Here is a 27,482-nt window from a genome sequence, read left to right on the forward strand (position 1 = left end):
TGTACCCGCAGCCCTACAGCTCCCTGCTTTCCTGGAGAACTGCCTCTGCAAAGTCTTGTCTGTGGAAAGGAAACCCAAAGGCCAGAATACAAAAATAGGATTTAAGCAACTCAGATTCTACTAATTCCTAATTATTTACACTCTCTCTGAGTCTGACCAAGTCTCTGTCCACCCAAAATGAGAACTGTCTCCTTAAAGTCATGTTAAAAAAAAAAAAAAAAAGCTAGGCACCTCAAAGAAAATAACTCAAGTGGAATTCAGAGCTTATGCGCTTAAAGAGATACGATAAAGTTCACACTTACAAAAAAGGTTGATCCCGAAGCTTTAAAGGAGTCTGGGAAGAAGTATCTTTCACTACAGATTAGTTGAGGATGTCCTAAGGGAGACAATTTTCCTTTATGTGCTTTCTAGATTTAAACAATTCCTCCATTATAAGGCTCACCACAAGAAACAAGTCTCGGGACTCACTCTCTTTCCTTCCTGTGTCACCTCAAGAAGACACAACTCTGTTCAGTGGAAGTGGATGTAAATGGCACAGCTTATGAAGCTACAGTGGCAAATGAAACCACAAAAGTGAGAAACACCAAGAATTTGCTAAAGTTTACTGCAGAAGCCCGGCAATTACTGCCAAGTATTCAAAGCTTAAATGAATTTGATTGCGAGTAGTTTTTGGCATCGGAAGAAAGAACAATTCCCATGGAAGTAGCCACTGTGCAACCTGTGAAATTAAGTGGAGCTGAAAAGGGAAACAGAGGCTAAAGGCTTCCCTGACTGTTTCCTGCAGTTTAAACATAACTCAACCTCACTCAGCTTACCTTCCTTCCACTTCATAAATCAGTATTTCCATCTCGCTTACCAATTCCTGTACTCGTACCACCCAGAAAATGAAAAACTCCTACTCCTTATAAAAAGCAGCCTTGGTGGCATAATGGTTAACCGCTTGGCTGCTGACTGAAAGGTCAGCAGTTCAGACCCACCCAATGGCTTCATGGGAGAAAGACTGGCGATCTGCTCCTGTAAAAATTACAGCCTAGGAAACCCTATGGGGCAGTTCTTTGTCACATGGGATCACTATGAGTTGGAATCGACTCAACAGCACTCAACAACAACAACAAATTCCTTATAAACACCCATAACCTATTAAAAAACTAAGCCTTTAAGATACTTAGATCACAGAAAAAGAAATTGTTTAAGAAATTGTTCCTCAAGGAAATTACAGATATCGCTTTATTTTTGATATACAGTTGTAAGAAAATAGTACTTCCTCTTAAAATTCATACATATAGCCAAAGCTATTTATAATAATCCTTCAATAGTAGTTTAGCAATGAAGAACAATGAAAAAACTTGGACAGGTGACATCACATAGTAACATTAGTCAAGTGACGTAGCAGCTCACCTTCCCAACACCAACCGCATTCAAATCACACTGACTTCTGAAAACTGCTCCGTGAAGACATACCCAAAGTCGTGAATATTTAATGATATTAACCAAAGGGTCAGCAGTTCGAAGCTGCCAGGTGCTTCTTGGAAACTCTATGGGCAGTTCTACTCTGTCCTATAAGGTCGCTATGAGTCAGATTTGACTCGATGGCAATGGGTTTGGGGTTTTGGGGTCCCCAAAAATATGAGTAAGAACGAAGGTATTCACTTAAGTTACTGAATCTCCTCTGGAAACTTTAAAGTGTCATGATTGAATTATGTCCCCCCAAAAATGTGTGTATCAATTGATTAAGCCATGATTTCCCAGTATTGTGTGGTTGTCCTCCATTTTGTAATTGTAATTTTATGTTAAAGAGGATTAGGGTGGGCTGTAACACCCTTACCAGGTCACATTCCTGATCCAGTGTAAAGGGAGTTTCCCTGGGGTGTGGGCTGCACCACCTTTTATCTCTCAAGAGATAAAAAGGTAAGAGAAGTGAGCAGAGAGTGGGGTACCTCATACCACCAAGAAAGCAGCACTGGGAGCAGAGCACGCCCTTTGGACCTGGGGTCCCTGCGCCTGAGAAGCTCCTCGGCCAGGGGAAGACTGATGACAAGGAATCTTCCTCCAGAGCTGACAGAGAGAAAGCCTTCCCCTGGAGCTAACACCCTGAATTTGGACTTGTAACCTACTAGACTGTGAGAGAATAAATTTCTCTTTGTTAAAGCCGTCCACGTGTGGTATTTCCAGTATAGCAGCACTAGATGACTAAGACAGAAAGGGACAGCTAAGGCAGTCTGGGACATTCTAAGGCAATAGCTTTCACTTCTTTAACCCTGACCCACAAACCCACAGTAATGAAGAAACATGCTGACATCAGAATAAACACACACACACGGTTATGGCTACATATATATGCATGTGTAACGAGGTTTCACAAAACAATACTGATTCTAATTATGGTTTCTGTTCTTTATTATTTCTTTCCTTTTCATTTTTTCAAACTCTTCATAAACTGATTCCTTGTCAATGACCAACACCCACTGTTAGGAAAGCGCTGGTCTGAGGGCAATCCCTTCTGGAATTCAGGGTAAGGCAGACCCAAACTGTGTGTCTAGGAGCCCAGAATTCCTTGGACAGTCTCAGGAACTCTCCCGAGGGGAAGGGACCCAGCACACAGGCCCAGGCCCTGCCCCATTGACCAAAGCTACTCGGCAATTATCTTGGGGTTTCACATAAGATTTTATTTAGAGGAAGGAAAAAAAAGGGAGTTCTCCATTAAAAAAAAACTAAAAGTTTTGAAATCACTGAATCAGGTGACTTTTCAGTACCCCTTCCAATTGTGTGAGTCTAGAAATAAATATTCACTCCAAACTATAAACCACAAATCTAAATCTCACTACAGAGTCAAAAACATATTATTTGATCACAGAAACTTTGAATATTGACCGTCCAAAGCTTTATAATTTATAATCTTAGAATTTCTCAACATACTTCCTGAGTAGGCATCTCAAAAAAAGAAAAAAAAGAATTTTTTTTTTCCAGCTCCCCTCAAGTTCCCTCCCCACCCTGTAGAAAATAACCTCCAGGGTTTCTCCCTTACTAAAAGTACATTCTGCTCATTGGAACATTCTTAATAATGAAGCAATTTTATATTTGCTAAATATGACATATTACCAAGTAAACAGGCTAAGCCACATGAATTCAACTTTCTGGGTTCCTCAGACACTGATCAACTTGAACAAATCAGTGTACCACTAACCCCAAAACTCACTTTCTGAATTCATAAAAACATGTATCTTCCCGCTGGAATTGCCTCCAGCCAGAATATACCGCGTTGGGTGCATGGCATTGATGGAACACACAGAGGTGAGGTATTCTCCACCAAGAAAAGAATGCAGCCACTTTCCCGTCTCGTGGAAGATCTCCACCCGCCGGGGGTGGGCCATGCTGCCAACTATGATGCAGTCTTCTTGTTTAGGGTCCCACACTGCCCGGAACCTGGTCAGCCAGCGCCCAGTGTTGGTGTTATGCCTGGTGAAAAAACGGTATTTTTCAAAGGAAGTAAGTGCTAAATAACTCCAGGTAGTGCTGTGCTGGGCGGGGGTAAAGATGACAGTGTCCCTAAACGCTACTTTTCTCTGCCAAGTTTCTTCTCCGGTCACTGAGTCGCCGTGACCCTCCCCTCCTCCTCCCTCCAGTACTGAAACGCGGGACAGAGATGGCTTCTCAGCTCGGGATCGCCAACGCCGAGCTCTGTGGTTAGTGCCCACAAGATGTTCACCAAGCGTCTGCTCAAATGGCACTTCTTTTGCTCACTGTTTCCTAGCCGGATGGACAAAGCCAGGCAGAGGACTTTCCATGCAAAATTCCTTTCTCAGCACATCTAAATGTGAAGCTCTAGAAATAAGAAGTCTGGAATCTAGGTTACTTATTGCTGTTTTAACAAGACCTGCTATTTCCCGTATTTATTTTCCCCCATAACTGAGCCCTGAAACTATTTAACATTCCAAACGGCTTTAAATCCAAAATACATTTCTTTAGGGCCCTATACTGCTTTCCAAAGCAAAAACAGTGCTGCCCTTTATTCTCTACGTCTTAACACCACTAACAAGCACGGGCTGTGGAGGGCCACGTCCCCTACTGCCACTCAATGCCCCATCTTTAATCTTGGAAACTCCTACTGACACAGAATCATCACCCTAGAGAAATAAAACACACAAAAAACCAAAACACAATAGAAATGGATAGACTGGAATGAACAGTTTGAAAAAGGAAATAAAGAAGGAAAACCTTCAGAAAAAAGGAGACTAACGCATTTAAAACATAGCCAGTACAGACTATAAAACTTATGAAGCAACAATCAATACGTATCACACACCCTGCCCCCAACTGCATCAATACTGACACGAAGGGAAATCTAGGGAGAAGACATTGAGTAAATGTCTGTCTGATGTGAAGCACACACACACACAGAGCAGCATATGCTAGAAGATAAGAATGAAATACGAAATCCCCAAGACTACAGCCTTTAGACACTGTTCAAACGTGGAACTGAAGCCCGGATACCACTTATCAGCCAAGTAATAGGACTATAAGAACAATCATCTGCAGGAGACCAAAAGGGCAATATCTGCCCAAAGGCAAAGATGAGAAGGCCTGAAAGGGCAGGAAAACCAGACGAGTGGAAATGGGGAACCCAGGGTGGTAATGCGGAGAGTGCTGACACCTTGCAGGAATTGCCACCAACCTCCTGGAACAATTTGTGTATATGCTATTGAATGAGAAACTAATTTGCTCTGTAAACCTTCACCTAAAACACAATTAAAAAACAAAAATGGGATAAGAAGATAACATGAGTAATTCATGCCTGAATAAAGTCATTCCAAAAAAACCCAAACCCGTTGCCATCGAGTGAATTCTGACTCATAGAGACACTATAGAACAGAGTAGACCTGACCCATAGGGTTTCCAAGGAGCAGCTGGTGGATATGAACTGCTGGCCTTTTGGTTAGCAGCCGAGCTCTTAACCAATACGCAACCAGGGCTTCATAAAGTCCATTTAAAAAAACCAAACACCAAACCTGTTGCCATCGAGTGGATTCCAACTCCTAGCAACCCTATAGGACAGAATAGAACTGCCCATAAGGTTTCCAGGGAGCACCTGGCAGATTCGAACTGCCGACCTTTTGGTTAGCAGACAAACTCTTAACCACTAGCCACCAGCATTTCCAACCTTAACCAAAAATAACCTCTCAGCTGCACAGAACAGCTACTGACTAAAAGAGATTAAACCCTCTTTACAGACGTAGGGAACCTGGGAGCAAGAACCCTTCTAGATAGAACTAGCAAACTGGGACACTTAAACAGCACAGTACAAAAAGCAGGCCTGCTACACCTCTCTGACGATCAGAAGGCTAACGTATACACTCCAACGAGTAGCTCATAACCCAGGATCTTTATTACCTGGCATATGGAAGCCTACCTGATCGTGGTGAGGAGAGGAAGCTGAGAGGAGACACAGCTGCTGTCAAAGATTCTGCAAAATAAATATCAAGAATAAAGCAACACACTCTTTGTATTATATGTTGAAATCTTTTGAGATACCCTCAGTGTATTTAACAATCTTCTTATTGGGTCATGATATGAAATACAACTGTTATTTTAAAATATATAGGATAAGGCTCTAACAAATCTCAGCCAATACATTTAACAAAAAAAAAGTTACAAGGAATATTATAAAATTCAGTTTAGTCTGGAAATGCTGTAATTTATTTAAAAGCTATTACTCCAAACTTAAAAGGGACATTATAAGTGATAATCTGGACTCTAAAACTATATTCAGATTCACAGTAACAGGGACACACAAAAAACGTATGTCTGGAAAGTCACAAATACCTAAAACTGCATGTATCAAGAGCAATTTCCCCATGAGACCCATCAGTTGAGGGCCTGACAGCATCATTTCCAGGGACTAAGACTGGCCAGCAACCAAGAGGAGCAGCTCTTGTGGGGAGAAGCTGGTAGGCATCCAGAAGCCTCTGCTGGACCCCCTGGCAGAAGGAAGCTCCCATCACCAGCGCCACCTGCTCCCTGTGCCCAGCTGTTCTGGGGCAGCTTCTTGGCAACAGAGCTGATTGTCTAATCAGACCACAAGAAAGCCAAATCCCTAACAGTGAATTCTGCAAGAGTAAACTCTGCAGGGCAAACGAACAGACCGGGACAAGGAGGTAGCTCTCAAGATAAAGACAACAGCACGAGTGGAAAGGGGACACTGAGCTGCCATTCCCTGGTGACTAACTCTCTTCATGAACCATCTGGTGATGCTCACAGACATTGCTAAAAACTAATCAGGCAACTGCCACAGTCTGCTGACTAGGCTCTTCCCAAAAGTCAGGTCTCAGCAGAAATGAGGTGCCAATCTCATGCCTGCCCACACCACACAGTTAACAGATAGTGCAACTTCCACTCAGCACCGCACTGGAAGGGCAGACCTCACTGTCTTCAAAGTAAGAGCTTCCAAAGCTTAAGATCATCTCCCTTCTGAGAGACCATACAACCTGGTTTTGACAGGACTTCTGGGATTCTTCACTGCTAAAAGGGAAGCCTGACATCAACTCCCCAGGGCAGCACAGACTTTCCTTGCCAGGGCCCTACAGTTCCAACGAAATTTCCAAAACCCGGAAACTGCTGGAAAGTGATTAAGTTCAGGCCCTGGGTCTTTGCTAGCCTCAACAGTAACACTAGTGATTAAATGGGGAGCAGTGCACCAAGCTTCTGGTTTCCTGACAGAGTAGCCAGACCCTTTAGATTACTTAAAACACTTCTCTGCCTTCCAAATTTACCTCAGATTATTATCAGCACACGTGGTCACCAATCTGTTACCAGTTATAGGTGAAAAATAGGCAGAAGCAACGCTCTTGGTATGTTCAGTCAAAGAAGTCAAAGGCTGGCTTCCCCTGGGAGTCAGGCTTCTTGCATCATAAATATGAATATCCCTGTAATGGGAGGAAGAATTATCAGTGTGGCCACAGGTGATGCAGTTACCCTCCAAAATAGGGCTGAACATAAATTAGACACTCAAACGCTCACTACACTGAAGGACATTTAGGATAGAGCCGCCCAATCTCTTGTATTTTATAAACACTGGCATAGATAAAAAATACTACAAAAATTCTAAAACTCTATCAGATATATGTAACCAGTGGGTATAGAGAAACAAGTTTCTAGTTGGTTTTCCAATCTCTCCAAGAAAAAGTTAACACAGATAGACAATTTATAGGCTACATATAACTTGTGTTTTTTTTTTTACAGGTTTTAATTTTCTTCTCCAAAGACTAAGAAGTAAATGTAAATTATGCCAAGGAAAACAAAAGTGTGTATTTGTTTCAATAATTTTCTTATTTGTTAAATCTAAAAGAATCTCTCACTTTTATGGAAATCACTTAAAAAAAAAAAAAACTCCCAGTGAATTGTGTAGAAATACTGGTTTCTACATCATTTAAGGAAAAAAAACTTATGAGGGTTTTTTTGGGAGCAAAAAAAAAAACAAAAATTGAGAATCTTAAATTGTAAAAAAAAAAAGTGTCAGAGTTCTAAAAGTTCTGAGTGTCAGAGTTCTAAAAGTTCTGAGTCAGAGTTCTAAAAGTTCTGAGTCAGAGTTCTAAAAGTTCTGAGTCAGAGTTCTAAAAGTTCTGAGAGAGTCAGTTCTAAAAGTTCTGAGAGTGTCAGAGTTCTAAAAGCAGAACTCACTTTGTGAGATGAACACAAAGACAGGCTACCGGATGGTTTTCTTTTTCCTTTTACGTGAAGAAAAGCTTTGTGTAAGGGTTGTATACTTACTGGAGTAAATCTGAACGATCCTAACTCCTTTGGGGTAAAACTAGTGCTCACTGGTTTCCAAATGTATTTAGTTTCTGGTTGGACTTCGAAAAATAAAAACCTAAATAAAATAGGTAACAGTTTCCTAACTCTTCTGGCGAATACACACACACACACACAAAAGCAACCCTCGATCAGTGTAGAAAGAAAAATCATTTGCCCTTTGGGTATCACAAAAGTTAGATGTCTTTGACAACCAAAGTAAAACACAAAAAGGCCTAAATCATGAAGTTTTAGGACAATCATACCTCAGTCCAGCAGTAACAAAGTATTGCCTATGCACTGGGTGGACATGAATAGTTCTTATTTTCTGCAAAGGTAACTTGACAAGCTTCTCGTAAGAAGTCCCAGGTGTCCGCCTGTCCACTAAAGACACGCTTCCATTCCAGTGTCCGATGGCTACAGTGGAGGCATCTTCTGCCAAGAAGTCAAAGGAAGAGAAGGTACTGCTTTCATTTCTATACACCTAAGGATATAAATAACAATCACTTATGTTTATTAATATAGTGTTAATTTATTAATAACTTTTAAATCAGCTTATAATACTCTTGATGCCAATGCATAAATTCTTTGGTAAAGGAGTTATACACACTTGACCCAAATAACCTCATTTATCCTCCCGTCATTCCCAGAGGAAGCACAGGGCAAAACGATCCCGCCATTGGAAACAAGGCGCTCATCAGCTGCGAGGCTTGCCTATGATCCAGCGACCCACAGACCTGTGTCAGGGCCACATCCTAAGATCAGCTGTGAGGCTTGCCTATAATCCAGCGACCCACAGACCTATCTCAGGGCCACATCCTAAGATCAGCTGCGAGGCTTGCCTATAATCCAGCGACCCACAGACCTATGTCAGGGCCACATCCTAAGATCAGCTGCGAGGCTTACCTATAATCCAGCGACCCACAGACTTATGTCAGGGCCGCATCCTAAGTTTCTTAGAACCCAACAAGCCTCTGTTCCAGATCTAGCCATGAAACTCACTAGAACACAGACCGACTCTGAATTCTACCCACTTGAAATTATATCTGAATATACCTAGTAACTTTGCCAACAAAGTCCAAGCAAGATATATGGCTCAGTGTTCATCTACTCTTGGTCACGTGTAAACAGACACACATTTCTGACAGCTAGTCAGGTGACATCTATCAAAACTTTCAATGCTTATACACTCTGGCTCAATAATAGCACTAACAAGCAACTTAAATGCCCACCAAAAGGGATCTAGTTAAATAAATGACTGAAATGATTGTACATCTCAACTCTGAAATACCACATGTGCTAAAAAGAATGAGGTAGCTGTGTACTACTAACGGTCCAAGATGTACTATTAGGCAAAGAAAAAGCGAGGTGTAGAAAAGTATGTTTTAGTATGAACCCATCAGCGCAAACAGGAAAAAAATATCTGTATCTACATGTTTCTGAGTCTATGTGTACTTTCTGGAAGCATACTCCAGAATTATAGCAATCTTTACCCCTGGAGGGTGCCCTGGTGGTGCAGTAGTGAAGAGCTTGGCTGCTAGCCAAAAGGAAGGCAGTTGGAAACCACCAGCCACTCTCTGGAAACCCTATAGGGCAGTTCTATTCTGTCCTATAGGGTCACTATAAGTTGGAATGGACTTGAGGGCAACAGGCTTGGTTTTTGTGGTTTAGCCTGAGCTAGTGGGAATGCGGGAAGGGCAGGTTTACTGTGCACACTCTATTTACTCTAAGTATTTTATCCTGAGCATGTATTATTGCTATAATTTTTTTAACCACATATAATCCACGAAACTATCCCTTTGGGTTCAGGGCTCACACACATAAAGAACAAAAAATGAATACTTCCACCAAGTAAGACAGAATGAACACAATCCATATTATTGAATCATGAATCACTGCTGATTCCTGGCTAAACTGAGATTAATAAATTGATTAATATAGCAAAGGCATCCCACACTCAAAGCACCCCAAAATACACAAATAAAACTTGAAGTATTCAGTTAGTGTATTACACTGATTAAGAGCACCAGCTTTGACTCAGACAGACCTGACCACTTACATCCTTAAGCAAGCCAACAGACCTCAGTTTTCCACTGATTAAATTACCTACTTCAGTACAGTGCCTAGCACAGGGTAACTCTTCAACCATTGGTGCCAGGAACAAATTACTGATAGAACAACACAGATGAATCTTACAAGCATGATGCTACATGAAAGAAGCCAGACCCAAAAGGCTGCATCCCGCAGGATTCTATTTCCTTGACATTCTAGAAGTAAAACTATAGGGACAGAAATTATGTCAGTGCTAGCCAGGGACAGGGGATTGACTAAATGGCCACAAAGTTGTTTTTTTGTTTGTTTTTAAATACAGCTACACCTTTAAATTTCAAACTCCAAATTCCTGCAGGAATATAGACAAATACAAAACAGAGCATGACTTGCAAAGATAACCACATGGTGGTGCATTGGTAAGAAAAGTGTTACCATTTAACAGTTTGCAAGAGACCTTTTCACAAAAATTATCTCATTTAATCTGTGATTTACAAGGTATCTACTTCCAATAAAGGTTTGAATGATCAATGTTGCTTTTAAAAACCTATTTTTAAAAATGGGGAAATAGAAATTAAAAGGGGAAAAAAAGCAACATACAGATATCCGTTTCTTCTAACTCAGTAACTGGATCAAGTCTGACCAGGGACACAGCATTAACAGTCTTCAAGTCTTTTTCTACAGGTAAAAACGGACCTGTTATTGTTTTTGTGTCCATCGAGTCGATCCTGACCCACAGCAACCCTGCAGGGCCAAGCAGAAGAGCCCCACTGGGGCTCCTAGGCTATCATTTTTATCTTAACAAATGTTTACGGGAGCAGACCGCCAGGTCTTTTCTCCCTCTGAGCGGCTGGTGGGTCCAAACAACCAACCTTTCCGTTAGCAGCTGAGCACTTTAAATCGCTGCACCACCAGGGCGGCTTAAAAACAGACCTCAACATGCCTAACGTGACTTAAAAATCCTCACTCTTAAAAATCAAAAACTATTAAATCTCAGCAGGAAGAGAAAGCCTTCCAACTATGAGAAAGAGCATTTAGGAATTCAGTGTAGATATGTGTAATATAGTACCATCATGTGATGAATTTCTCTACAGTCTTTTTTTATATGTCTAAGACTCGTCCCCACAGAATTCATGTCCGCAAAAGCCATGAATGACAACAAAAGTAGAATATTTCAATCTTTTTTTTTCCTGAATGAAAAAAAAAATACAAGTCGTCACTCTAAAAAATAGAAGGGTGTGTTATTTTATTTAAACACTTTGCAAAAATAGTAAGGAGGAGAGCAAACACTTAGCATGTGCCAAACTCTGTTCCAAGCACTTTATCTACATTAACTCATTCAGTCCTCATAACAACACTATGGGGTAAATACTACCCCATTTCACAACAAAGGATACGGAGGCATAAGGGGTTAAGTAATTAGCCAAGGTCACACGACCAGTAACTGCTGGTCTGGGATTTGAACTGAGGCAGCGTAATTCTGAAGCTGCTATGTGCTCTTATCACCTCTCGCAATCATTCATGTTTTTTATAAAGAATCATAAAGATTTCAAAAAGAATTCAGAGTATCATTTGAAGTCAGCATGTAATCATATCAATATTTACCTCTTCAAAAACAGCTCTGGAAAAATCTCCACAGCGTACTGTCCCGTCATAGCTCAGCGACAGTATGTGGGCCGGATTGGCGGGCGAAAAGTAAAGACAGCTAACTGGCTGACTATGCGGGTGAAAAACGTAAATCCCATCTTCTTTAGGGTGTTGAGTCTGGAAGAGAGTTGGGAAGGGGAGACGAAAATTAGTGAAAAGCAGTAATATTTCCTGTGTCATTCAACCATTTACACCTGGGTTATATTCAGCCTCTTCCCAGTCTATAATTGCTCCCACTCTCCCATTCAGAAAGTCAGACCTAGAAACTTTATACTGTCACTAAATTACTTTTTTCTAATTTTCAATCCAATGATATTTAGTCACATTTATTTTAACAGTTCCCAGCTTTCTGCAACTAGCACACTAATTTTTTATAACCCAGAGAAAAAAATTAATGCTCATTTGACCTCAGTTCATGAAATCCTCAGGAAATGAGAAATCTCCTTATTTCACACACAGTGTCATTCCTTAGGACCAACAACGACAGCATCAATGCCATTACTGCTTCCTAAGTATCCTTCCACACGTCGTTGCTGTCAGGTGCCGTCAAGTCGCTTCCGACTCACAGCGACCCTTGTATGACAGAACGAAACACCACCCGGTCCTGCGCCATCCTCACAATTGCTGCTATATTTGAGCTCACTGTTGCAGCCACTGTGTCAATCCATCTTCGATGAGGGTTTTCCTCTTTTTCTCTGACCCTCCGCCTTACCAAGCATGATGTCCTTCTCCAGGAACCGATCCCTCCTGATAACATGTCCAAAGTAAGTGAGATGCAGTCTCGCCATCCTTGCTTCTAAGGAGCATTCTGGCTTTACTTCTTCCAAGACAGATTTGTTCGTTCTTCTCGCAGTCCATGGTATATTCAATATTTTTCACCAAGACCACAATTCCAAGGTGTCAATTCTTCTTCGGTCTTCCTTATTCATTGTCCACCTTTTGCATGCATAGGAGCCAATTGAAAACACCATGGCTTCTTCTATGTAATATTAGCATATCATTCTCAGCATAATTTTCATAAGGCAGTTGGTTCCGGCACAAAATTAAAATTTCAAAAATATTTTGTGCTCTAAATATACCTTGAAAATACACGTATTCTTATTTAATCAGTTATTTGAATTAATATCACTGTCTTAAAGGTTTATCCTTTCCACAACTGGATCACTAACACCTAAGAAGTCATTTTTCAGGTTTGGACAGGTTATATTCCTGTCACATGTCATCTTATAAACTAGGGTAACTATTATCTCCAAACCTGGCTTAGTCTGTTCTGGAATACTCAAGGATTTTTTGTGTTCTTTTTTATTTAAAATTTTTTTTAATAAAGAGAAATATTTAAAAAAAAAAAAAAAAAGGAAGGAGAAAAGAGAAGAAAAAAGAAAAGGAAGGAAAAAATCACAACCATACACACTCCCTCTCCTACCCAGGGTTAGCCACCATTCTGTCTCAGCATGTTTCCTTAAAGCGTTTTTTTTTTTAAGAAAAGCAAATCTCTCCTTTGTAATAAAAAATTTAAACAATACAGAATGTACAAAGGTAAAAGTTTTCAGTTGTCAGCAGTGTCTGTCCTATCCCTTGCTACTGTCTGATTTGTTAGTTCTACTCATCTCCAATTGGTTTCCTTAGCTCTGCGCTCTCCTTATTCATCTCATTCTGTTGTTCTAGCATCTCGTTTGAAATTTAATTTACCGAATCAATGTTTTTATTTACTTGCTCCATAGCACTGCTGTCCAACTGTCTTGAGATGATAAAAATGTTATATATATGGACTGACCAATATGGTAACTGCTAGCCATGTGTGACTATTAAACACTTGAAATGAGCCTAGTGTAAGTTTTAATTTTAATAGCTTCATATGACTAGTAGCTACTGTACTGAACAATGCAGCGCTAGTCTGAAGCAACTGCTAAGAAGTCCTTCCTCTTCTTGAATTATGTTTTTCTCAGTCTTTTGCATGCTAGGTTCTCTTGTCCTTTTTTACTGTGGTGTTTGATCAGGTCCCATGCTATTGCTCATTTTCATCACGCTTAAATGGCTCCGCCCACACTAAGTGCTCTGATACAACACCTTGACCCTTTCTCCCAGTATCTGGTATCAGTTCATTTTTTCCTCAGACCTTTAGTGTAAGGAGAGTTTTATGGGCTTGCCTGTAGCCGGGAGGACAGACGGAGGCAAGAGGAAGGCGGTGGAGAGTTGGTTTCAGCAGAAGCAGTATACATCATTTGTTGAGGTCCTGTCAACTCCCATTCTTGACACTTGCTCATCTCTTGGCTTCTCCAACTTCCAGTTATTCTGGTACTCTCCTCTCTTCTCTGCTTGTTTTCTTTGCTAAATCCTTTAACCCCCTCCTCCCACTCACATCTTATCATCTTATCAAAACAAGGGAGAACCTATGCTTCCCAAGGCTTGGTCTATGTCTCTCTTCTTACTTTATTACCCCACCAGGCTTGAAGTCACCTCATTCAACTGTCCTCATGGCGTTTTCCATGGCTTTGCTCTACTTCCCCCATTAGAAAATAAATTCAGAGAGCATTAACTCGGTCTTCCTTAACGTCGTAACCCTAAAAGCATTTAATCCAGAACTATATGCACAAATAATGGAATTCAGTATCTGTTTCTGACTTATCAAAAGATGCCTGGGTTCATGCTAAGCAGATCTCTGGGAAAATATTTTGATCCATCTAGGAGACCGTATTTTAAACATAATTAGGAAAGTGAAAGCTTGGTGTGATCTTTTCACGTATACATTTAAAGTTGTAATAATGTTTCCTGGCAGTTAATTTATGCCCAGATGGCTAATAATATGCAAGCTCAATATGTTAAAGTTCTACAATGTGAATTTAAATTCCTTCAGATTTCTAAAATTTAGAATCACAAACCATAAAACTATAAATCTCAAGTAATATTTATAAACACATGGCTCTAGGCTAGTTTCTTTCTGACTACTTGTTTCAGTCAAACTTTACTATCTTAAGGAAATCAACAACTTACCAAATCCCAAAGTCCAATTTGCCCATATTTGGCTCCAGCTGCCACCAAAGTTCTGGTTTCCGATGGGTGGAGGGCCAGAGACAGCACTGAGCCTTTGGTCACTTTACAAACAGTGTCTTCACTAAGGACCATACCACTTACATTGGCTTGGTAGCTGAGAAAATTAAAAGGTTAAATTTTAAAAGCAAAACCAATACCAATAGTCAAAAATAACTAAAAGACAATTCCAAAAAGAAGAATCACAACTAGTAAATAAACGTGGAAAAATATTCAACCTCCTGGTAACCAAGGAAATCAGACACCGACGTACTATTTTTTCACTTATGAAATCTTAATAATCTTAATGATAACACCAAAAGCAAGTAGGCTTCAGTTAAATGTATATAACTCACATAAGTTGCTAGTGGCAGAGTAAGTTCATATCAGGTTTTCAGAAAAAATGTTCTGGGGGAAAACAATTTGGCAATGTATACCAAAAGCCATAATATTTGACTTGTTAATCCCATTTCAAGGAATCTATCACAGGGAAATAATCCATTATCTGTCTCTCTGTCACACACACACACACACAGGCACAGCTAAAGAGAAAACAACCCCAAATACCAAGGAGTAAAGGGAGGTTAGGTAAAATGTGGAATACTTAATGGAATATTATACAATCAGTCAATAATTTTAAAGGCAACCACAATGTTAAGAGAAAAAAGCATAATTCAAAATTACCTATACATTAGAACCTATCAAAGTAAAAGCCTATGTGAATTCATCCATTTAGTCAACATTGAGTGAAGACATACTATGTGCTAGGCACTGTTCTGGTTTCCGAGACAAGACTCTCTGCCGCTAGTGGTAACTAGTGGTATTACATGTGGCAACACTTGAAATACACGACAACGAAACCAACCATTTGGGTGGAAATATGGGTAATTTTTCCACCTCACTTTCAAAATTTTTTGTAATGGCATACAGTCTTTATAACTCAAAGGTTTTTAGAAAAGTTAAAAAAAAAAGGCAAGAGATTTAGCTTACCTTTTAAGGCTAAATAACTCCTTCGTATTCTTACTGCCTGTCTGGAACGGAAAAGACCAAGAGTACCAGGTTAATCTATGTACTGAAATTTCCCTGAGCAGCTGATTCAAAAGCTGTAAGCCCTCCCAAGTGATACCTCACTCATTTCTTCCCAAGTCTGTAGAAATCCTTTAAATAGTTCTTCGTTATCATCTCGATTTTCAGGAGTCATTTCCAAAGGCCCAGGAGGTAACAAAGGCTGTTATAAAAAATAAGGAAAAAAAAAGTTTATAGCCATCTCCCTGCCCGAGAATGTAAGCTTGAGAAAGGCAAAGATGTCTTTCCATTTTTTTCATTATTTTTAACAAGATGAGGGCTGCACACCGCGGTGGGCATTCAAAAATAATTACTCAGTGAACGAATGAATGCCAGGCATCCTGTAACATACATAACACGGATTGTCTCATTTAATCCTCTCAGCAACCCAATGGACGAGATAACACATTTTAAAGTCTCCGGAATGAGACAGAGCGAAGCTCACTTGCCCTCAGTCACACCACCAATATCGGCAGGAGCTGGGACTGGACTCTGCTCGGGCCAATGGCAATACTCCACGCTGTTCTTCAGGCCAGGGTTTTTGAAGACGCAGGTTGTAACTCATTAGCGGGTCATGAGATCATTAACGCAATAGAACTAGCGATTTGTTTTAGTGCATGAAAATGGAAGAGAAAATACCAAAGTGCATCTCATGGGATAACACTGTTTTGTTTCACAGAACACTTGTTTCAATCCTGTGTGTGTCTAATGGGTTACAATGTAAGGACAGTAGACCCCGTGAGAGCCAGAACTCCACAGGACTGCCTTGTTTTTCCTTTTTTTTCTGGGTCTCACAAGTTTTATTCCTTTGACAGGGTCTAATCTTACCATTTTTCTAGCACTCGTTTTAGTGGAAAATACTTGAGTTTTCCTTCTCTGATCAGTTTCCACCTTACATAGGTTTTACCATGTATTTCTTACTGTGGGCCAAGGTTTCAAAAACACGTGAAAGCTACTCCTCTATGCCGCTTTCCATAGTTCCTTAATTTGCAGTTAGTTCCCAAAGTACCAGCCTAATTAGTGCTGTCTTCCAATTTGTAATGCAGCACTTAGATACAGACTGTTACAAAGAGCAGTGATTTTGGTGGTTGCGGGGAGGGGAGGAAGAGGAAGGGGGAGTCACTTTCTAGATAGCAGACACTTGTTATGCTTAGTGATGGGGAAGGCAATACCAAAGAGGGGTGAAGTCTGCACAACCTGACCGGGGTAAATGAAGACACTAAGTACACAGGAAAAAGGGACAATTTCAGTAAATGCTGTCATATATACCATTTTGCAACAACAGTAATGACAGCCAAAAAATATGTGTGGTTGCACAGGTAGGTGTGTATGCACACATGTGTATAAGAAGGCACGTGTGAGTAAATGCATGTATGCAGAGGTGTATGTGTCGGCACGTGTATATACAGGGTTTTGCGTGCTGCATATATATCCATATACATAATAAAGCGCATGGGGACACAGTTACGGAGGCTTCCTAGACATATCCAAACAACTCTCAGGATTGGTTTACTGGGTTAAAAGGCTTAGGACTACAGTCTCGTGGGAAAACTTAGTCAACTGGCATAACACAGTTCATAAAGATAATGTCGTACATCCTAGTTTGCTGAGTAGCATCTAGTGTCTTAAAAGTTTGTGAGCAGCCATCTAAGATACAATTATTGGTCTCTACTCATTTGGTACAAAGAGAATGAAGGAAACCAAAGACTCAGAGAAGAACTTTGGACCACAGGACTAATAGCCAACATGAACCACAGCCTCATCTAGCCTGAGACCAGAAGAACTAGATGGTGCCTGGCTACCACCACTGACCATTCTGACCAGGGACACATAAACGGTCCCAGATGGAATGGAAGAAAAATGTAAAACAAAATTCAAATTCCTAAAAAAAGCCAGACTTACTGGATCAATAGAGACTGAAAGAATTCCCAAGACTATCACCCTAACATACCCTTTGAACTTGGAACTAATGCTATTTCTGGAGGTCACCTTTCAGCCACATAATAGATTGGCTTATAAGATAAACAATATCACCCATGAGTAATGTGTTCCCTTAAACAGTCAACCATATGAGACCAAATGGTCAACATTTACCCAAAAGCAAAGATGAGAAGGCAAGGAGGGGAAGGGAAGCTAGAGCAATGGAAACAGAACGAACAGGATGGAAATAATGAGAATGCTAACACATTGTAAAAATTGTAACCAGTCATGGAACAACTTGTATAAAAATTGTTAAATGTAAACCTAACTTGCTGTGTAAACTTTCACATAAAACATTTTTAAAAAGAAAAAAAAAGTAGTGTTCTTAAATAAAAAATAAAATCTTATTATAAAATAAATTGGCTACATAAAACTCCTTCCGCTCACTGACAGCATAAAATCAAACTATGGCAAGGCCTGCCATAAATTTTATTACATTTTATTTATTATTAATAATATCAGTAACTGCCATTTACTGATTATTTGCCTAAGTCCTTAGCACAATGTAAGCAATTTATAGATATTATCTCATTTAATGCTCAGAACAGCCCTGGGAGGTTTCTACTATTGTCACCATTTTAAAGATAGGGAAACTAAGGCTCAGAAAAGTTAAATAATTTCCCCACGATCCTACAGTAGGTTAAGAAATACAAAATCCACCCCAGGTCTTTATGACTTTGAAATCCATGTTACTACTTCAACCATATGATATTTAAATATTGAATTAATGAAATGAAAACTAAAAAACATAATGAACTTTTAGTCTAGCTTCAAACACATCAATCTTTTCAGGATTTTTTAAACTAATACATTGTGTTCGCGCTTTTTCTTACATTTTCATCTGCTAATAATGCCAGCTGGGTTGGAGTTGCTGGTAATGGAACTCCCAAAGGGTCTACTTTTAGTAATCGCATTGACCTTCTACAGCCAGTCCCGTCATTTTCTCTCTTCCTAGGCTTCTTTCTAAAGGAGTCGGGGAAAAAAAAACAATCAACTCATATTCATAGAACAGTTAAATGGATTTACTAATAGTGCGGAGATAACTTCTAAGATATATCCCACAGATACATCTGTACATGTGTACACAGCCACATTGATTTTAACAAAAAGCCTAGAAACAACCTAAATGCTCATCGTGGAGAAGGGAGGGTGGTAAATTAATTCTGGCATACACATATAAGAGAATAATATGCAGCCATAAAAAAGAATGAGGTAGATCTTTGTGTGCTGATACGAAATGAACTCTAAGATGTAAGAAGGAAAAGAAAGAAAGGTCCAGAACAAGCTGGATATGCTTCCATTTCTTTTTTTTTACAAAAAGATAACATATTCATTTGTACATGCTGAGATTACCTGCAAAAGAATATACATGAAACTGTTAATTGTGGGTTCTTCCAGGGAGAAGGCCTGAGAACTAAGGCCTAGGATAGGAAGAAGACAAATGTTTTATTGCATGCCCTTTCATATAGTTTACTTTTTTTAAAATCATATACATACCCTATTTTTTTACTCTTCTGCTTTTTCATTGAAAAAAAAAAAAAAAAAGTCCATCAAAAATGAGAAAAGAGATGCCTCTCAACTACACTCCGTGTCAGTTCAGAAGAATCAGTAATAACCACTATTAGAAATATACTGTGTGGTAGAAACTATACGGAGCATTTAGTTATCTCATTTAGTCTTCCAGAAAAGCCTGGGCATGTGAAATAATTTAGACTCTCACACTCTGCTAGTGGCAATCCAAGTCCGAGAGAAACTCTCGTAGATGAGCGCCCAGAGACTGAAGAACCTTCATAATGAGAACCTAAAAACCACTCAACTATCCATCAACCATACAACAGATAAACTGTAGTACATTCATACAGTGGAATATAATACAGCAGAAAAAAAGAATGAAATAAAGCTGTACACATGAACATGGATGAATTTAAAAACCTATCAAGATGGGGGAGGGGGAGAAAATCCCAGAATATATAAATGGCATCATACTGCACGTGAACATCAAAAACAGGGAAAACTGAATGATGCACTCTTTAAGGATACATTTATAGGTGGTTTATAACTATAAATAAATGCAAGGAATAATTATCAGAAAATTCGGGATAGTGGCTATATCTGGAGTGAGAAGTATACATGGGCCTTCAAAGGTACTGTAATTTCCATTAACTCAGACGGCAAGTACATGGTTGCTCCATTACCACTCTTTCAACTGTGTTGTTGTTGTGTGCCGTCGGGTCAATTCCGACTCGTGGAAACCCCGTGTGACAAAGCAGAAGTGCCCCACAGGGTATCCTAGACTGTAGTCTTTACAGGAGCAGATCACCAGGTCTTTTCTCCCTAGGAACCAATGGTGGGTTCCAAGCGCCAACCCTTTTGCTTAGCAGCTGAGTGCTTAACCATTGTGTCACCAGGACTCCTCTTTCAACTATACAGATATGCTAAATGCACTTCTTTCGTACATGTAATATATTTAATAACTTAAAGAAATTTAAACCCCTCTGGATTAATATAATGCCAATTTTACAGACAAGGAAACAGACTTGAAAATTACGTAAACTGTCCCAGGTTATATCACAGCTGTAAGTGGCTGAGCCAAAACTTGAACCCAAGTTGTGTCAAGTCACAACAGCTGGGCCCTTTCCTCTAGGTCACACCACAGCAGCAGCTTGATACCCTCTACACTAAGTTCGGGGAACCAATCTTGGCTCATAAAAAATATGCAAATGTAAAGCTACTATCGGCTGCCAACAGGACTGGTGCTATTGTTTTTCCAATGTTAAGGACACTCTTTTGCACATTCACAAATACCTGACCAAGATTACAGGTTTAGCTTTTCTCAAGCTAACTGATCTGTGATAGAATCAAACCAATCAAATGAGCTAAAGATGTCAGGGATTTTAGTTTCTTCATTCATACACGAGCACTGTTAAAATGCAGTGGAGAGAACTCAGGCTGAGGAATCTGACAGACGAACTTTCAGGAGCTACCACTTACAAGCTGTTTCGATCTTGAGTAAATCACTTCACCACTTACAGCCTGTTTTCTAACTCAGAAAATGGATGTTCTACCTACCATATCTGGTTATTGTCAGAATTAAATGACATAAGACAGGATAAAATTTCTAGGTCATTGCACTGCGTTTCATAGATGCTCAATAAATGTTAATTTCCTCCCTTTATTCTAGGAAAGAGAGAGAAAAAATAAATTGAGAAGCAAAACGATAGCCAGAAAAATAAACAGGAAGTAGAAGCATCTTTAAGAATAGCAGTTTTCTAGGCAAAAATTAGAATAACTTAGTGGAAATAAAGATTTCCCTCCATTAGCAGAACAGTAAATATAAACAAAATTCAACTTTGGAGATTCTATTTGCTCTCTATTCCTTGGATGAAGACGAGAGCTGTAAAGTTATTAAAAGACAACCTTTCCTAAAAGATCCTATAGAGATGAAGATTATAGTTTCTATTTTGCTAGTTTACTATGCCAAAACAATTTTTCAAATTATAAAACTACTCAGAAATATATCATGACCCAGGCATTATAAACCAAATCTTTTACCTTTTGGATTCAGAAGGTTGTCTCTTCTTTACCATTTCACGAAGTCTTGCAGCTGACTGCAATACACAAAATATGCTATCTTATAGCTTAGCTACATAGCTTATATTTTAAAATATTAAATGCCTGCTACCATTCACACACTAAACTAAGGTCGATACAGACCCTAAGATACAATACCTGCTCTTGAGAGAAGACATGAGACAAATACACTATCAATGATAAAGGCAAGTATATAACCCTGTCTAATGCCCTGGTGGAGACCTGGTGGCGCAGTGGTTAAAAGCTCGGCTGCTAACCAAAAGACTGGCAGCTTGAATTCACCAGCAGCTCCTTGGGGCAGTTCTGCTCCGTCCTATAGGGTCACCGTGAGTCCGAATCAGCAATGGCAACAGGCTTTGGGTTTTTAATATACTGATATCCTGATACCTTGAACCAAGTTGCTGATGAGTTTATACGATTAAATATACTATTCAATCAAATATATTATTATAAATTAAAGGTTTAAGTTCTAGAATAGGCAAACCTACTTTGATATTTCACAAAAAGTTACAGGTTACACTTCTATAGAAATCAGATCATATTTTCTGTTAATTAAAATCTTAAGTAGAAACACTTTATCTAAATTTCTGAAGGATTTTCAATTGTTAATGACTCAACAATTTAGTCCCTTTAAATAACTCACCCTCCCTCTCCCCAAGATGCAAACACACACTGAATACGTGAGAATCTGGAATTCAGAGAAATTAATTATTTGGTAAAGCCAAGGGTTTGTTATCTTTGGGGGAAAAACACACACCCTCCTCAACAGTGACTTTCTCACACATCAAAGCTTTACTTTCAGAGTGAAAACAACACTGCAAATTACACTGTTAGTTATGATTATAAAACGTTAGCATGTATCTGGCTATTTATCCTCAAAACTCTTTATATAAAGCATATTTCCATCTATTCTTAAAGGTTAAGATTTAAAAAAAGAAAGAAAAGGCTTGCTCCCTCACTCTGCTACCACAGCTCCCCCCACCATCCCACAGACGTCCTCCCGCCCTCCCACAGACGTCCCTTATCCTTTAGGTAAAGCACCTAACATGCCTTGGGTCTTTGAACCAAAGACAGCCAATCAAAAGATATCATCTTATATACCACCAAGAAAAAGGAAAAGGGCTGCCAATTATAGGTCTAAGATGGCAACTTCAGAAATATTAAAATGTGAAAAAACATGTCTTAGAACCAATGAAATATGTACGGTAACCTCTTTCTAATAAGGGCAAAACCCACTCCAGACGGCACTTGGTTTGCATCTAATACTATGTGGTCTGATACTATAAGTATCCTATTGATCAAGGTGAGAGGAGAAATAGCTTCTCGGTTTTAATTAAAAGAGACTCCAAACAAACCTCAGACAAATGAAGAGAAGCAAAAAAGTTTGCATTTTCTGATATGTTCTTTAGTCTCTTCTTTTCGTATGATGACAATCCTGAAAAATCATCCTATAAAATTACAGCAAAAAAAATTCTGTTACTTTACATAATCCATGGCAAAAGCACCTCACAAAACCAGAGGTTTAATTCTCTACATGCATACTTTACTTCAAATTCCACCCCCTCTCTTCATTTCATGATTTCTTACCAAAGAGCACATAGCCTTTGTATATTAAATATTGGAGCCCTGGTGGCATAGTGGTAAAGTTGGGCAGTTCAAATCCACCAGCTGCTCCTTGGAAACCTTATGGGGCAGTTCTACTCGCCCTACAGGGTAGCCACGAAACTCAACGGCAACGGGTTTGGTTTTCTGTTTTTTAATATTAAATATTGAGTGAGAGAGTTTGAATCTGGGATAATCACAAAATATTTGTATGGTGTTCCAATTAAATAAAAAGTGATCTGATATTAGAAACAGTTAAGTAGTGTAACCTAATAGAAAATTAGTTCCTAGTGGCCATCAATCGTACTACTACTCAAAAGTTTTTTTTTTCCTAAAAGTTTTCTTTTCATTAAACATGGCAGAGTGAATAAATGTATTCACCTCTACTTCCTCCTAAAACCCCAGTAAATTTTTAAAAATCCTCAGAGATATCAGAGAAGACAGTGTGTTCATGAAGTAAGAGCAGGATACTATGAAAAGAGAAAATTCAAAGAACAAGAAAAGAACTCAATAAGAGAAATTTTAAAATTCATTGAAAGTTTAAGGAAATTTAGAAAGTAGAGAGAGAAATAAACACATAGGCAAAAAAGACCCCCAAAAATGCTAGAGAATCAATCTTGGAAGTCCAATATACAACTAATAGTTCTGGGAACAGAAAAAAAGACAGCAGAGAAAATAAAGGAAATTATTGCAAAAATAATACCAGATAGTTTCTCAAAACTGAAGACGCGTCCCCAGGTTATAAGGGCCCAACGAGTGCGCATAAAGCACAGGGAATGAAAACAAGACGGAGACGTAGGCGCGTCATGGAAAGTCTTCCTAACACCAATGTGATGCGGTGAAAAGGCCACATTACTGCCGGGGCGTCTGTCCCCAACAAAGCAAAACCTCAATTTAATCATGAGAAAACATCAGACAAACCCAAACCGAAGGACATTCTACAAAATAACTGTCCGGTACTCTTTTTTTACTCTTTACAAGTGTCAAGGTCACTGAAGAACTGCCCCAGGTCGGAGGGGGCTTGAGGCATGACAACTGAATGTACTGTGAGCTCCTGGATTAGTTACCGGACGGGAAAAAGGACATTAGTGGAAGCGCTGGTAAGATCTTGATATACCCTGCGCTTTAGTTAACAGTGTTGAACCAAGGTTAACTTCTTAGTTTGATGGATGTTTAGAGACACATAGGAAGCTGGGTGAAAGGTACAGGGGAACTCCCTGGACTATTTTTGCAACTTTTCTGTAAGTCTTAAAATTATAAAAAAATTTTAAGAAATTAACCGTTAAGAATTGCTTACAAAATGAAAATAATAAAAAGACTGGAAGATAAAATTTAGAAAATTTCCCCTGAAGTAGAATAAAATCCTTGACTTGAAGCACAAGACTCTTGTCTGTGATGTGACAAGCCTTTTCGTTCATTTAGGAAGGAGTCCTCGTGGCGCAGCGGTTAAGAGCTCGGACTAAAAGGTCGGCAGTTGGAATCCACCAGACGCTCCTTAGAAAGTTCCACAATGTCCTGTAGGGTGAACTCAATGGCAATGGGTTTGGGTTTTTTTTTTTTTTTTGGTTAAGTTTATAAACTAACTAGTTCCCAAACCACGGTACTACAAAGCCTTAGGCATTTTACTCCAAAAAGACCATTAATGCATGGAAAAGAACAAAAGAATGAAATGTTCTATTAAAAAGCTTGTATCTTGCAGTTTTTCCTAAGAAAATGGACAGTGGGCATTTAAGACTCTGCCTGACCATCTCCAGTACCTCGCTGTTCACTACATCAACTTCTAACTTCTGACCCTATTTCCTTACTGTAAACTAAAAGCTGCTTTGTATTAACCTCACACACTCAGGATCTTACAGACTAAGAGGCCAAAGAAATAACCTAATCCAGTGGTTCTCAAAGTGCGGGCCCAGAACAGCAAACACAACTCTTTCTGAGACACTGCAAATTCAGTGCCCCACCCCAGAATTTTTGAATCAGAAAGTCTGGGGGGTAGGGCCCAGCTATTGTGTTTTAACAAGGCCTCCAGCTAATTCTGATGAAGGCTAAAGTTTGAGAACCACTCATCTATTCCAACCCCCTCACAGTAAAGGTGATTTCCCCTAAAGGCATAAGGTTCCTTTCTAGTGGCCCCGCCTAGGAGCCCAAGCTCCCAACCCCCAGTTCAACTTGCTTTTGAATTAGCCCACAGGCCCCACCCCAGGCCCTGGCTCTTAAACCTCCAGGACAAAAAAGCATAAATCTACCTCCTGTGGCAGAACGACAATACTTCCGTGATCAGTTTCCTTTCCCTATCATCATTTGCTGTTTTCTCAGTTCCATCAATATTTTGTCATGTGGTGGTTTCACCTTGTCCTGAACTAAATTTGTCACTTTGAACAGAGCATAACACTCCGTAAGTAAGAAGCCACAGGAATTAGATACTTAATTCCTTAAACTGATCCGAAATATTATTTTAAACAGAAGAGGTAAGGGTAAGTGTTCCTCATATATCTTCTCTACTCCATATTTTGTCTCCTTTTTGAATATTAAAGGAAATATCGGGGGTCGCTCAAATGTCCTATGTTCCACAAGCCGACTTCTGATACACTGCATAAACATGTAAAGATGAGCAAGGCACCATAAAGAATGTGTAAACCCAAATAATATATGCAATAAATGACAAATGTTTTTATATATTTTTACAAGAAAAAAAACAGTAAACTGAGAGGGGATAAAGTGAAGCAGAGAAAAGATTAAGTCAATTGTGTCTCTGACACACCAAAATCAAGTACAAAATTAACCCAAGTTATTAGTTAAACATTAAAAAAATTTTTTTTCAATTACACTTAAATCAGATAAAACAATCTGAGCTGAAGAGACCGTTGATAGCCTTAGTTTATCAGAACTTCAAATTGCAGAACAATAAAACTTGGAACAAGCTACTAGTTAAGTTCCTACCAGGCCTGATGTGGTTTCTTCCTCACTGTCCCCGTCCTGGCCACTTTCCACATCAACACTGACGATCACAGCATCTGAAGTGCTCTGGTGCTGTCCCCTGTTACTCTCAGGATGAACATCTAAGGACGACTTTTGCAGACTGGATTCTGCCCTGGAAGATGTGGCTTCCATCTTTGGAGTTAAAATCCCTCTGCAAGTTTTCTTTATTTCTGTCTTCTTACACAGCGGCACATCGTTAGAATTCTTTTCTAATAGTGATTTGGGGTGCTTAACTTGGTCTAGCTTGTCATTACTGAGTGAAAAGGCAGCCAGGTGAACTTTAACTGTTTTTTCTAAAACTGTCCTCGGTATGGGTTTCAGAGACACGTAAGGGATGTTTTGATTTTCTTTATATTCATTCACCTAATCAGGTCAATAACGGAAAGGAAAACAGTATTAAGAATCTCAGGTCCTATGACTTTTCTTCTCTTACAGATAAGAAACAGACATCAACAGATGTCTGTAAACTTAATTTCAATTTTATGATACCAACAGAAATCCAAACTCATAGCCTATAAGGTAAACCTCCAAAATCTAGACATCTACTTCACTTAACTAAATAGAATTCCGGGGCACATTTCCTGTCCATACAAGTTGGCCAGGCCAGTAATAACAACGACTACCACCTATAACTGAGGAGCCCACCCCAGCTGTCAGCTTCCGAGGGTGCAGCCGGTAGCAGAAAGGGAGTCGCTAATCTGGCCCTGACACTACTGCATTTGTAGGGTTACTGATAAGAACCTTTCTCAACGCAGAGGGCCTAGCTCTCTATGGGGGAAAATCAGGGCAGGAATCCCCGCTTATTTTTTTGAAGCAACATCCTGAAACACCCAGCAAGCGGGGAGCTGCCTCAAGGGGCGGGAAACAGTTTTGGAGTGGAGAGGTGTCCCGTGCCAGGTCCCCGTGCCCTGCCGGGCCTCTGCCTGGGAGATCCTTCATGAAGACCCGAAGACTGCGGCAGAACACCGGGAAGGGCCAACCCGTTTCTCACCCTCACCTGGGGTCGCAGCCTGGAAGCCGCCTTCTCGTCGGCCGCCGCGCCGCACCCCGACATCTTCCCGCGGCTCAGCAGCTGGAGCCTTCCCGCCTAGAGCGCGGCGGGAGTCGGGGCCGGGCGGGGCGTGGGCGGGGCCTGGCGGGACGTGGGCGGGGCCGGGCGGGAGAGGCTGCAATCCCCGCCCCGCGGCGCTGCCTGGCTCATCCCGCAGCTGGCCTGGAGTTTCTGTAAGCAGGCTGGGTTACCCGCCTCACTCCGAGATTCAAAATCTTTAGAGATGCAGTAGGAGCTAATTAACATTTTTACCTTGGATCCCGGTTATTTTGATGTTCGTGGTGCCGGACCCCCTTTGAAAAACACTGGCACTTTTCTACTGAGGAAAAACCACTTTGCCTTGCAATGTGAGACTGGAAAAGATTCAGACGCACTTCAATTCCCTGCAGAATGGAAGAGAAAGGAAGTCGAAATCTACACGCTGCTTTATCTCCGCCCACCTGGCTCCTGACCCTACCACCAGAGAATCGTGCCCTACTGCTACTACGGAAACGTCTTCCTAGGAAGGGAAGCATTTTAGTTTTGTTTCAAAAGCTGATAAATTTGTTTAAATTTCACCTTCTGACCATCTGCCCACCTGTTAACTAAGACTTTAAATAGCCTAAAGTCTGCAAAAAAGAAGTTGTGAATCAAATAATTTGTGTATCACAAAATAGCCAAAGGAGATTTTAGCGCCCGCAATTTCTTACAGTCGCAGCCATATTAAACT

General features: G+C 40.0%; 1 protein-coding gene across 1 annotated transcript; it reads right to left on the bottom strand.

Annotated features, from left to right (window-relative positions):
- Positions 1-198: 198 nt before the first annotated feature.
- On the bottom strand, positions 199-26,824 carry WDR76 (WD repeat domain 76). Its single transcript, XM_010599693.3, has 13 exons — positions 26,720-26,824; positions 25,684-26,085; positions 22,500-22,592; positions 21,106-21,161; positions 18,387-18,516; positions 15,635-15,736; positions 15,499-15,539; positions 14,473-14,626; positions 11,440-11,598; positions 8,052-8,269; positions 6,768-6,920; positions 5,408-5,461; positions 199-3,456 (listed from the first exon to the last, which is right to left on the bottom strand). The coding sequence occupies exons 1-13, from the start codon at positions 26,774-26,776 to the stop codon at positions 3,180-3,182; spliced, it is 1,896 nt and encodes a 631-aa protein (XP_010597995.1). The 5' UTR covers positions 26,777-26,824; the 3' UTR covers positions 199-3,179.
- Positions 26,825-27,482: the final 658 nt, after the last annotated feature.

The sequence above is a fragment of the Loxodonta africana genome, chromosome 10 (assembly GCF_030014295.1).
Source record: "Loxodonta africana isolate mLoxAfr1 chromosome 10, mLoxAfr1.hap2, whole genome shotgun sequence".
In the NCBI taxonomy this organism is placed as follows: Eukaryota; Metazoa; Chordata; class Mammalia; order Proboscidea; family Elephantidae; genus Loxodonta; species Loxodonta africana.

What these genes read in the sequence shown, in the direction of transcription:
- WDR76 (XM_010599693.3), bottom strand. Translation starts at nt 26,776, where the DNA reads ATGTCGGGGTGCGGCGCGGCGGCCGACGAGAAGGCGGCTTCCAGGCTG. An exon ending in CAACCTTCTGAATCCAAAAG is followed by an intron (nt 18,517 to 21,105) that starts GTAAAAGATTTG and finishes CGACTCCTTTAG; the next exon opens with AAAGAAGCCTAGGAAGAGAG. An exon ending in TGTGCTGATAATAATCTGAG is followed by an intron (nt 5,462 to 6,767) that starts GTAAATTTGGAA and finishes TTTATTTTGCAG; the next exon opens with AATCTTTGACAGCAGCTGTG.